The sequence below is a fragment of the Muscardinus avellanarius genome, assembly GCF_963383645.1.
Source record: "Muscardinus avellanarius genome assembly, chromosome: 4".
NCBI classification, from domain to species: Eukaryota; Metazoa; Chordata; class Mammalia; order Rodentia; family Gliridae; genus Muscardinus; species Muscardinus avellanarius.
Genome location: NC_137789.1, coordinates 123,454,155 through 123,466,786, shown reverse-complemented (window position 1 = coordinate 123,466,786; position 12,632 = coordinate 123,454,155). Strand labels below are relative to the sequence as shown.

The window sequence follows — 12,632 nt, the reverse complement described above, 5'->3', positions numbered from 1 at the left end:
TTTGGAATATGTTACTCCAAGCCCTTCTGGCTCTCATGACTTGGTTTGGGAAGTCTGGAGTGATTCTAATTGGTTTGCCTCTGAATGTCACTTGGCCCTTTGTTTTTGTTGCCTTTAAGATTCTCTGCTTGGCTTCCACATTGGTCATTTTGACAATTATGTGGCATGGGGATCCTCTTCTCCGATCCTGTCTAAAGGGAGTTCTATAAGTTTCCTGGATCTGTGTATCAACCTCTTGCTCTATGTTTGGAAAATTTTCTGCTATTACTTCCTTGAAGAGATTGTTGATCCCTTTGGTTTCACTTTCTTTTCCCTCCTCTATTCCAATTATTCTTAGGTTAGCTCTCTTAAACTGGGCCCATATTTCTTCAATGTCAGATTCCTGCTGTTGGATATTTTTTTCTAGGTTAGAAACTATGCATTCATTTCTGGAATGATCATCTTCTAAGAGCGAGATTCTGTTCTCCATGTGGTCTAATCGGTTGTTCATGCTTTGAATTGAGGCCTTTACTTCATTAATTGCATCCTTTATCTCTTTTTGGCTCTCTCTGAGTTCTTTTCGAAGCACCTCTATTATTTCTACAGTTATTTTCCTGATTTGATCTTCTAGAAATCTCTGAATTTCTGTTTTATCGGGTTCTGATGTTGTGGGGTTGTGGGCATTCATTGCTGCAGTGTTATTCCTCTTTCCCATGATTTCAGAAGTTTGTGCCTTCTCTGGGTTCTTCCCTTGGGTCACTATGGCTTCACTTAAGGTGCTCTGGATCTCGAGTCTTTAGTATCTCAGACCCCACTACTCCTTTACTGGGTTGTATCACAGAGTCTCCGACCCAGGGAGTCGATAGAGGCTGCTTTAAACTATGGGGGGTGCCAGGTTGCACGTTCTTCAATGGTGTGATATCTCTGCCACCGCCCCTCCTCCACTGGGTCATGTCCCAGGGAGTACAGTACTGGGATTTCTCCTCTGGGGCCCGCAGTTTGACTCACTGTTCTTGAGTACGCAGATGTAGCTGTACTGGACTCGTTGAATTCACTGCTGTTGCCGCCGAGGGCAATACGGCGCCGCTGCCACGCCCTCGGCCGTGAGGCTGGCTTATTTCTTCTTGGTTTTGAATTCCACTCTATAGAGTAGAGTCCTTGCAGCGTGTGCTGAGCTCAGCCACTGGGAGCTTTAGATGTTCCCTGCGCTGAAAAATCCCGCCTGGCTGTTCCGCAGCGGCTCACCTCAGCTTGCTGTAGCCGTCCGGTGAATTAGCCGTTGCCGTCGGCAGTATGGCGCTGCTGCCGCGTCCTCGGGCGTGAGGCCGGTTTATCTCCTCTGTGGCTCTGAGCTCTGTTCTGAGTCCGCTTTCTCTCTGGAGCCTAGTATTTTTTTGTTTCTCTGATGATGTTGTTTTCTGGCTATGAAAGGCGCTGATTTTGTGGTAATGGAGACTGGTTGTTAGCAGGGCTCTTAAGCCCCGCTTTTCTCGGTCGCCATCTTCCTGGAAGCCCCCCTTTGCTATGGTTTGAAATCTCCCCACAAAAAGTACTATTGAAATTAATCCCCACTCTGAAGCATTAAGAAGTAGAACTTTGCCAGGCGCACACTTGTAATACCCGTGATTGGGAGGCGGAGACAGGAGGATCGCGCAGGTTCAAAGCCAGCCTCGCTGGCTTAAGAGACCCTATTTCCAAATAAAATATAAAATAAGTCTGGGAGTGTAGCCCGGAGGTAGGAGGGTTCCATCCCCAGTACCACCAAAGAAAAAAAAGAGGTAGGACTTTTTTTGTTGTTGTTCCGGTACTGGGAATGGAACCCAGGGGCATTCTACTGCCAAGCGACACCCCCAGTCCTATTTTTTATTCTTTGTTTTGAAACAGGGTCTCACTAAGTTGCAAAGGACCTCACTAAGTAGCTGAGGCTGGTCCCAAACCTGTGATCCTCCTGTCTAAGCCTCCTGAATGCTGGGATTACAAGTATGCGCCACCACGCCCAGCTAAGGACTAGGACCTTTAAAAAGTGATTAGGCCAAGAGGACTCTGTCAGAATAGATTATCCATTTATGGATCAATACATGAATGGATTAATGGTTTATCTCAAGAGCGGATCTGTCATAAAGGCCCTTTGGCTTCATCATTTCCATGCATCCTCTTTGCTGTGTGATATTCTGCCCTACCTTGGGAAGTCTACAGTCCCCAGCAGCAAGAAACCCTCAACCAGATACAGGCCCATGACCTTGAGCCTCCCAGTCCACACAACTGTGGGCTAACTAAACCTTTATTCCTTATAAATGGCCCAGTCTGAAGTATTGAGTTATAACAACTAGCATAGTCTCCATGATGGCAATATCTTTTATCCTAAATATTTGAAACATTGCTGGACCACAGTAGGTACCTTAATTAAAATGTATTGAGTAAATTAATATAAAAAAAACACAATGAAGCCAGGCATGAACGGCGCACATTTGTAATCCCAGTACTTAGGAGGCTGAGACAGGAGGATCATAGAATTGTGGCCAGGCTCAGCAACTAATTAAGGCCCTCAGCAGCTTAGTGAGACCTTGTTTTCAAATAAAAAATAAACTAAGGCTGGGGGTGTAGTGCAGAAGTGAAACACCCCTGCCTTCAATCCCAAATACCACAAAAATAAATAAATAAATAGTAAAAACCCAAAGTAAAAATAAGAAAATAAAGTGGGACACAGTGGCACTCATCTGTAATCCCAGTACTTTGGAGACTGAAACAGGAGAATCATAGGTTTGAGGTCAGCCCCAGCAACTTAGCAAGACCCTGTTTCAAAATAGAAAATAAAATAGGAGCTAAACATAGTGGCTCACTCTTATAATCCCAGTACTTTGGAGACTGAGACAGGTTCTCAGCTAGCCTCAGCTACTTAATGAGGCCCTCTGCAACTTAGTGAGACACTGTTCCAAAATAAAGAATAAAAAGTAGGGCTGGGGGTGTAGCTCAAAGGTAGAATTCCCCAGCATTCCATCCCTAGCACCACAAAAAGAAAAAAGAAAAAAAAAGCCCACAATGGGCCAGTGGTGGTGACATAACCCTATAATATCAGTATTTCGGAGGCTAACACAGGAGGATCAGAGGTTCAAAGGCAGCCTCAGCAACTCAGCAAGACTGTTTCCAAATAAAAACATAAAATAAAGCTGGGGTATAACTCAGAGGTAGAATGCCCAGGTTCAATCCCTAGCATCACACACACACAAAAACCACCTCAGAAGGGGGAAAGCAAACAATAACCTAAAAATTTACAACCCATATAATTAATGTATTAAATATTTTATGGTGTTGATGATTATATCCGGAACCTCATGTACACAACACACTCTACGATTGAGATAGGTATATGTGTCTTCCCAGGCCTTGAGATTTTTTAAAATAAATTCTTAAAACTCAGTAAGAAAAAGTCAAATAACAAAAATGGGCAAAAAATATATCTGGCAATTCACAGGAAAAAATTTAAGGTGTACTAATTACTTCACTTAGATAAGGAAACAAAAATTAAGAACAAGTAAGATTTACATCTGCATAAACAGAAACTATTAAATACTCACTGTTAGCATGAGTGTGGGGAAATTAGCAGAAAATATATTTGCAATAGAGTATTTCCTCATTTAAAGCACTGTTTAAAAGAGTGAATGATGAAAAATGCAAATGTCTACAAAGAGAATTTTAGAAACTGATTTTTTTTTAAAAAGAAGAAAAAAAGTTCAACACATAACCCAACAGCAGGCACATGATTTATGATAATAAAAGATTTAAGATATGCTAAATGAGGGTGGGGTGGGAATCGGGGAAGGGCTAAATGAGTGGTATATACCTGCATGCCTCTACCATCTTGTACCCCATTAAGATATGTAACTACAATACACTCATTTGATCACTCATGAGATCAGTAAGATCTCACTTTATAAAACAAAACTAAACTACATATTAAAAGAAAGGAGCTAGTGATATCATTCAGTGATAGAGTGCTTTCCTAGCATGCACAAGGCCCTGGGCTCAATCTCTAGCACCACATACACACAACTATGCAGCTATATACAACCACATACATGATTATGTATGTATACACAGACATATAAAAAGCTCCATGTATGATTTCATATAGATAGAAAAAATTTAAAAAGGACATGTTACACTCTCTTAATTGTAGTCTCTTTACGAATGGAACTAGAAGAAACCTTCACTTTTTCTTATAGTCTCTTAAAATTTGTGTGCATGCATTACTTTTGCAATTAAAAAGCAATATTCTTTGAGGTACTGGGGATTAAACCAAGGGGCATTCTACCTCTGAGCTACTCCCCAAACCCTATTTTTTATTCTTTATTTTGAAATATGGTCTGAGTTGCAGATGGCCTCATTAAGTACCTGAGGCTGGCTGCAAACCTGCAATTCCTCTATCTCAGCCTGCCACATATTGGGATTACAAGCGTGAGCCATGAGCCACTTCACATGGCTTAAAACTCAATTCTTAAAAATCATTACACAAAAAGAACAGTGCTGGTTCTAAAACAATCATAGATGACTTTGGAATCACATTCATATTGTTTAAGCATTCTTATTTATTCAACATAAAATAAGTAGAAGAGATTTCAAGAAAGGATTAAATATTTTTCTCAACCTGAAATGCCTACTACCACCATAAAACAGATTATAATACAAAATGAAATAATTCAGAGTTTATAAAGAGTTAAGATTTATGTATTTTACAAACTAAAGTGCATCCGTACCTCTTTAGTTTGTCGAAGTAACGCACTTTTGCTAGCACCTTCTTCTTTCTCTTGGTCTGGCGATAACCGTAAGAATTCTCTGGATCTGTGCGGCTTTAGGTTCATCTTTGTATACAGTCTTTCCTGAAGACTATCAAATAATACATTCAAAGTTCGAGGCAGAATGCCAATATTTTCTTCTGTGCCTATGAAAGAATTTTTGTGTTATACATTCTCAAAAGGAAACTTTCCTGGACTAATAAGGTTCCTTTTAAACTTCCAAAAAGCAAGAGTAAACAACTAAAACAGAGAACAAAGGTGAGAAAACTTGAGGAGTTAATCCGTTTTCTATTACACTGGTCTTTACTATGCTGCCAATATTCATTTGATTACTATTCTGATATAAAACCTGAAATTTTACATTCAGATCAGGCCTGAAATTACATTAAAATTGATGTTAAAATTTGTAATAATAATCACAAAGTGTAAAAGCAAATGAAATATAAAGTGTCTCACTGGTCATCTATACTTAATTCTCCATATCGACACTTTTTCTAAATTTTGATCATCTTTTTCCTCTATCATATAGGTAAAGAAGTTTTATGTGACTAAGTAAATCTGAATTAGAAGCCATCAGCAATATAAATTCAATATTACTATTAAAAATGGAAGGGCTGAGGATGTAGCTTAGTGGTAGAGTGCTTGCCCAGCATGTACAAGGCCCTCGATTCAATCGCAAGCACTGAAAAATAGTAATAAAATAAAAGTGGAACACTTATGTACTGAAAGAAACCTAACTACATACAATCAAGACAATACTGAGCAAAAGTTATTCTTTCTCCTTTCTAGCCAAAATCAATAATATTTACCTTGAAATGTGTATGTTTTTCCTGAATTGGTTAGCCCATAAGTAAAAATTAGCCGACTCTGTCCTTTCAAGAGGTCTTTTACTGGCTGTATAATGCAACCCTGAAAGAATTCTTTCTGTGAAGTTTCTGGGCCAAAAACCTAAGAAAGAATTTTCAGAAAGTCTTCTTAGAAAATTCAAGTTACTATTCACAATGAAGTCCACCATATCTCTCAAGTTTAAAAATTTTAAAGATTGGGTTCATAAGATTTATCCTCCAAATAGGTACTACTACATCCCCACAAACAAAATAAATGTGACAATTTAACCACTAACAGCCAGTTTTTAAGATAGAAATCTGAGCCAATCATGTTTTCATCTTTGTTTTATAAAGAAAAAAAATTAAGAACATCATAGTGACTTGCTTACTTTCAATTATATAATTATAGACCCAATATTATAAAAATACCAATACCAAAGATGTAAGTTCCTTAAGCACAAGACAAATAGGCCATTATATACAATTACATAGCAATTTACTTTAAGCTAAGTCTCTCTTTAAGAAAAAAAAATTGCAGGGGTGGGGCTGGAAGTATACCTCAGTAACAGAGCACATGCATGAGCAAGGCCCTGGGTTCAATACCTAGCAATGCTCCCCCATTAAAAAAAAAAAAAAAAAAAAAAAAAAAAAAAAAAACTTTATCTTACAGGGTCCTTACCTTAGAAAAACTAAATTTCTGTGCTGTCTGCCCAGAGCTTTTCTCGCTTAACCGGCCAAGGATGCTTTGAGGATCTTTCAGAAGAACAGTCTGTGAATCAAGAACATGCACGCAGCCCTAGAAGACATACCCACAATAAATAAGAACAATGGTATTTGCCTCTTAAATAAAAGTAAAATATCAAAGTCCAATTAAATTCAACACAAACCTCAGAATCATGTTCTTTTTCTGACTGTGTGAATGGTCTTATTCGAAGACAAACCTGGAGATAATCTTTGGATTCCAAACTACTTGCCTAGAGAAGAACAAAATAGCTGTATTTTAAATATACAGAATATAGCTTTTCAGAGATCATCTCTAATATGGTTGATTGTTATATAATAATCTGCTATTATACAGTCATTATTCTGTTCTTAACCATTTCTTATGTTTACAGATTTGACAAGCTGGGCATGGTGACTCATGACTATTAATTCCAGTACTTAGGAGACTGAGACAGAAGGACAGAAGATTTGAGAACAGCCTCAGCAACTTCATGGGACCTTGATTCAAAATTTAAAAATGAGGCAGGCATGGTGACATAGGCTTGTAATTCCAGCATTTGTGAGGCTAAGACAGGAGGATCACAGGTATGGCCTGCCTCAGCTACTTAGTGAGGCCCTCTGCAACTTAGTGAGACCCTGTTTCAAGGTAAAGGTTACAAAGTAGGTCTGGAAGTGTAGCTTGGAGGTAGAATGTCCCTGGGTTCAATCCCCAGTACCGCATAAAATAAAAATAAAAAATAAAATAGGTCTAGGGAGCCAGGAGTGGTGGCTCAAGCTTGTAATCCCAGTACTTGGGAGGCTGAGACAGGAGGATAGCAGGTTCGCAGCCAGCCTCAGTTACTTAGACCCTGGGCAACTTCATGAGACCCTGTTTCAAAATAAAGAATAAAAAATAAAGTTGGGTGCTGGGAGGGGGTGGCACATGCTTGCGATCCCTGCACTTGGGAGGCTGAGACAGGAGGATCACACAGGTTCGAAGCCAGCCTCAGCTACTTAGTGAGGCTCTCAGCAACTTAGTGAGACCCTGTTTCCAAATAAAGTATAAAATAGGTCTGAGAGTATAGCCTGGAGGTAGAAAGCCCCTGGATTCTACCCCCAGTACCACAAAAAATAAAAATAAAAAATCAAGTTGAGTGTGTAGCTCAGAGGTAGAATGGCCCTAGGTTCAATCCCCAGTACTGCAAAAAATAAAATAAAATAAAATAGGGCTGGGGTATAACTCAAAGGTTGAACACCCCTGGATTTAATCTCTAGTACAGAAAAAAAAAAAAAAAAAAGATAACAATTCTGGGTGAGTGGGTTATTGTGGGTATATGTGAGTTACTGGGGATTGAACCCAGGGGCATTCAGCATTCTACTTCTGAGCTACACCCCCAGCCCTATTTTATTTTTTATTTTGAAACAAAGTCTCACTAGGTTGATGAGAGTCTCTCTACTTGCTGAAGTGATTCTACTTGCAATCCCCCTGTCTCAGCCTCCCAAATAGTGGGATTACAAGCATGCACCACCATACTCATGTAACTGTTTTTTAAAAAACAAAATATAGCCAGGACAAGAGGACCCAGGTTCGTGGCCATCCTCAACTACTTAGTGAAGCCCTTTCAACTCAGTGAGACCCTGTTTCAAAATAAAGAATAAAAAAGAGGAATGGGGCCGGTCATGGTAGCACACACTTGTAATCCCTGCGCTTGGGAGGCGGAGACAGGAGGATCACGCAGGTTCAGAGCCAACCTCGCTGGCTTAAGAAACCCTGTTTCCAAATTTAAAAAATATATAAATAGGTCTGGGAGTGTAGTCCGGAGGTAGAAATGTTTCCAGGAACCCCAGTACTACCAAAAAAAAAAAAAAAAAAAAAAGGACTAGGGATGTAGCTCAGAGGTAAAATGCCCCTGGGTTCCATCCCTAGTACCACAATATAAATATATAAATATAAATACATATTTATAAATATATAAATGTAAATATATATTAAATATAAATACAAATATATAAACATATAAATATATATATATTTATATCGATATATATATATCGAGTTGGGCATGGTGGCACACGCTTATAATCTCACTACTTGGGAGGCTGAGAGGTTCTCAGGCAGTCTTAGCTACTTAGTGAGGCCCTCCACAACTCAGTGAAACCTTTTCAAAATAAAGAATAAAAAACTGGGCTAGGGGTATAGCTAGGTTGCTCCTGGGTTCAATCTTCAGCACCATATACACACAAAATAATAATATACCACAAAAGACTCAATCTCTTCTGCCTCCTATATTTATATGTAGCTTACAAATAGACTTTTCTCTTTAAAAAAAAGCCTAATCTTTATATCTAATACAATTAACAGGGCTCTAAGTCATTAAAAAACAACTCTAGGGGAAAAAAATCACAAGTTATCAGAATATTCTATTAACACAAATGTAAATCCATCATATATTCAGATTTTTTTTTTTTGGTGGGTCTGGGTATGGAACCCAGGGGCATTGACTTCCGAGCTACATACACTCCTGCCCTATATTTTATTCTTTATTTTGAAACAGGGTCTCACTAAGTTGCGGAGGCCCTCATTAAGTAGCTGAGGCTGTTTGCAAACCACGATCCTCCGGTCTCAGTCTCCCAAATGCTGGGATTACAAGTGTGTACCACCACGCCCAGATATGTTCAGAATATTTTAATGTAACATTTTCTTTGCTTTCCTTGAGAAAGAAATGGGCTTAACTCATTTTTTAGAAATTATTAAAAAATGTTTTTAAAAATTAAGCCAGGCATGGTGGCACATCTTGTAATCTCAGTACTTGGAAGGCCAAGACAGAAGGATCACAGGCTCCAGGCCAACCAGGGCAACTTAGCAAGAACTGTTTCAAAATAAAAAATAAAAAGGGCTAGAAGGTGTAGCTTGAAGGTAGAACACCCCCCCATCCCCCGCGGAGCGGAGAGGCTTCAATCTCCAGTACAAGAGAGGAAAAAAGAAAGGAAGGAGAGAAAGAAAAAAAAGAAAGTCAACTGTCTACTCATAGACAACGTGAACATTTGCCTACAAATCTGCAAAATAAAAAGATACCAGAACTATTAAATGAGCGTAACAATGTAGCAAGATACAAATCAACTTGCAAAATTACATTATTTTTATCTATGAGGAATACTTAGAATTTGATTTTTTACTTTTGGTACTGGGGATTGAACCCAAGGGTATTCTACCTCTAAGTACAAGCCCTCATTCATTCATTCATTCATTCATTCATTCATTCAGAAACAGGATATCACCAGGTGCTAAAAGTCACACTAAGTTGCTGAGTCTAATCTCAAACCTATGATTCTCCTGTCTCAGCCTCCCAAATGTGAGGATTACAGTCGTGCACCACTATGCCTGGCAAGAATTTAATTTTTAAAAGCAACACCATTTGTTTAGCCAGGTACAGTGGCACACACCAGTAATCATAGCTACTCTAGAGGCTGAGGCAAGAGGGTCACAAGTTCAAGGCCAGCAATGGCAACACTGAAAACTACAAAACACTACTATAAAGAAATTAAAGGAGACTGAACTAAATGAAGATATACACCTGTTCAACAGTATTGTTAAGATGGATTCTTCTAAAACTGATGTACAATTCCAATGTAGCCTTTTTCGCCCAGCAAGCTTTTTTGAAGAAATTGACAAATTCATTTTAAAAATAATATAAAAATATAAAATACACAGAAAAAGACAAAAAAAAAAGTCTGAAAAAGAAGCTATATGAAGTGCTAACACTACCTGATTTCAAGACTTTTTTTTTTTTTTTTTTTTTTTTGGTGGTACTGGGGTTCCCAGAAACCCTTCTACCTCCGGGCTACACTTCCAGACCTATTTTTTATATTTTTTTATTTGGAAACAGGGTCTCCTAAGCCAGCGAGGCTGGATTTGAACCTGCGTGATCCTCCTGTCTCCGCCTCCCAAGCGTGGGGATTACAAGCGTGCACCACCACGCCTGGCTCAAGACTTCTTTTAATGCTACAGTAATTAAAAGTTTCTTACTGACAGATCCACTAGTTAGTATAGGCATAACTCATACTGCAGGTTCACTTTCAGACCACAAGTAACACAAATATCCCACTAATAAGCATAATTACCAAAAAAATTAAATTTTAAATGCTTTTTTATTTAGGTTCTTTCCTTGCCTTTTATTTATTTTTTTATTTTTTTGGTGGTGCTACTGGGATTGAACCCAGGGTGTTCTGCCTGAACTACATTCTCCAGCCCTTAAAAAAAATTTTTTTTGAAACACAATCTTACTAAGTTAATATGTTGACCTCAAACCAGCAATCCTCCTGCCTCATCCTCCCAAGTACTGGAATTACAGGCCTGATACTGGAATTAAAAGCCTGGAATTCTTTCAAAGGGCTGCTAGGTTAGGGCATAGATACTTATTAGGTAGTTTAGACCTACTACTTGAAAAGAAACTTTTATGTGTTTCTTTTGGCCAAAGGCTACATGAAAAGTTACTGCGATACAAGGTTGCTTAAAACCGAGAAAGTTTGAGAATCTCTATTCTAGTTAGCACACATTCTAAAACTTCAATCATGATAATCAACATAATACTTTTCTTGTATTTGTACTTACCTCAGTGTTTGATGCAACTAAGGAAAATTCACGAGAAAGATCAAGCTTAATGCCATCAAAATTTATTTCTGAGGGCCTTGCAACTGGGTCAGCACTAAAAACATAAGATGGTCTTGGGACTCCATCTTGATTCAAATTAGATTCCATTCTGCAAGAATAACAGTAATTTCTTTGGATAACCTTAGTAAATATGCATGTAAGCCACCCACTATTTAAAAAATCTACAATCCAGCCCACTACTTCCTTCCGAATAACTAGAATTCAGAGGTAAAACATTACAGTCCCATTTATAACATAATGACCTATGGAAAAGACAAAGAACAAATTGTATTTACAGATTCTGAATCAAATGATGATGAACACAACCAACTATGATTCATATGACCCGATCTATAAAGAGATCCATATGAAGTGATTTTGTGGCTAAAGGTAATCTGTAAAGACAATATAAAATATTATTCACTCTCTGCCTGAAATTCTCTCAGAAATCAAATAGTAAAGAGTTCATGGAGCGAACTGTGACCTTGTGTTATTTTAGTTATTTAGTGTCTTCTGAAGAATGTTACAGACTATTTTAGCACTCAGGAGTTAAACTTGGCTATCTGGAGAAACTGCTTTCAAATGAACTCTTCTAAGTGCAAGGAAAAAGTGAAATAATGTATGTGAATAATGAAAACAGTCCCTGGGCTGGGGGTGTAGCTTTGTGGTAGAGCACTTGAAGCCTGAGTGAGGCTACACGTTCCATCCCCAAGACTGAAAGAATAAATAATAAGTGCATAAAACAGTATCTGACCTATCACAGATCTTAAGCTGAATATGGAATAATGCTTCACTAAACTATTACAACTGAGTTAAATCACTAAACTTTGGTAAAATTAAGGAAAAACTTAACTGAAAAGACATTAACATTAAAATTGTTGCTAAGCACAATGTCAGGAGGTGCACAATGTCAGAGAGAAAAAGAGGCCTCTGTTCTGTTTTGTGATAAGATTATAAAACATCAGAACCCTGATTCCCAATGTAGGGTTCCTGGCTGGAGAAATTAGTAATGGGCATCTACGGCTGTTTTATTTCTTTACAACAGTTGGGAAGCTTAGCTCAAAAACTTTATTTCATAAACCAGCTAGTCCCAGGAGTTGTGGCACAGGCCTGTAATCCCAGTACTTAGGAGGCTGAGACAGAAAGATGGCAGGTTGGAGACCAGTCTCAGCAACTTAGCAAGACCCTCTTCACTTAGCAAGACCCTGTTTCAAATTAAAAAAATAAACTAAAAAGGGCTTAGGGTACAGTTCATGGGTGGAATGTCCTAAGGTTCCATCCCCGGGCACAAAATAATAATAATAAGCCAAGTGGGGCGCCCAACTCAAATGTGTACAAATCTATTTCCTTTAAACATAACCCAAATAAGCATATTTTTAGCCAGTTGGAACCCGTCTAGTATGTCACTCTGTGCTCCCTCCAACCTCACCCCAGAAAGAGGCCATGTCACCTGCTGGACAAACAGCTCACCTCAGGAATTCAGGAAACTACAGTTGGTAAAAGAAGCCCGTTTCTTAACAACACCCCAATCAATCGACCACAGTAATAAAAATACTGACGACCGCAAACGCTTGGTGTCTATTACGTGCCAGCAACGTCTCTAACAACTTTACGCACTTCATCTTCACAAGAACCTTAAGAAGGACTTCCATTAACTCCTTTCAACAGACGAGGAAGAAG

At 38.6% G+C, this 12,632-nt stretch overlaps 1 protein-coding gene across 1 annotated transcript in view; it reads right to left on the bottom strand.

The window, feature by feature from the left end:
* KIF20B (kinesin family member 20B) overlaps positions 1-11,060 on the bottom strand; it is a gene marked incomplete at both ends in the record, with an annotated part of 69,013 nt that extends 57,953 nt beyond the window's left edge. The window contains 5 exons of the mRNA XM_080694833.1: positions 4,734-4,918; positions 5,582-5,720; positions 6,279-6,395; positions 6,487-6,573; positions 10,914-11,060. Of these exons, the coding sequence (XP_080550959.1) occupies positions 4,734-4,918; positions 5,582-5,720; positions 6,279-6,395; positions 6,487-6,573; positions 10,914-11,060 (675 nt within the window). The remainder of the gene's footprint in view (positions 1-4,733; positions 4,919-5,581; positions 5,721-6,278; positions 6,396-6,486; positions 6,574-10,913) is intronic.
* Positions 11,061-12,632: the final 1,572 nt, after the last annotated feature.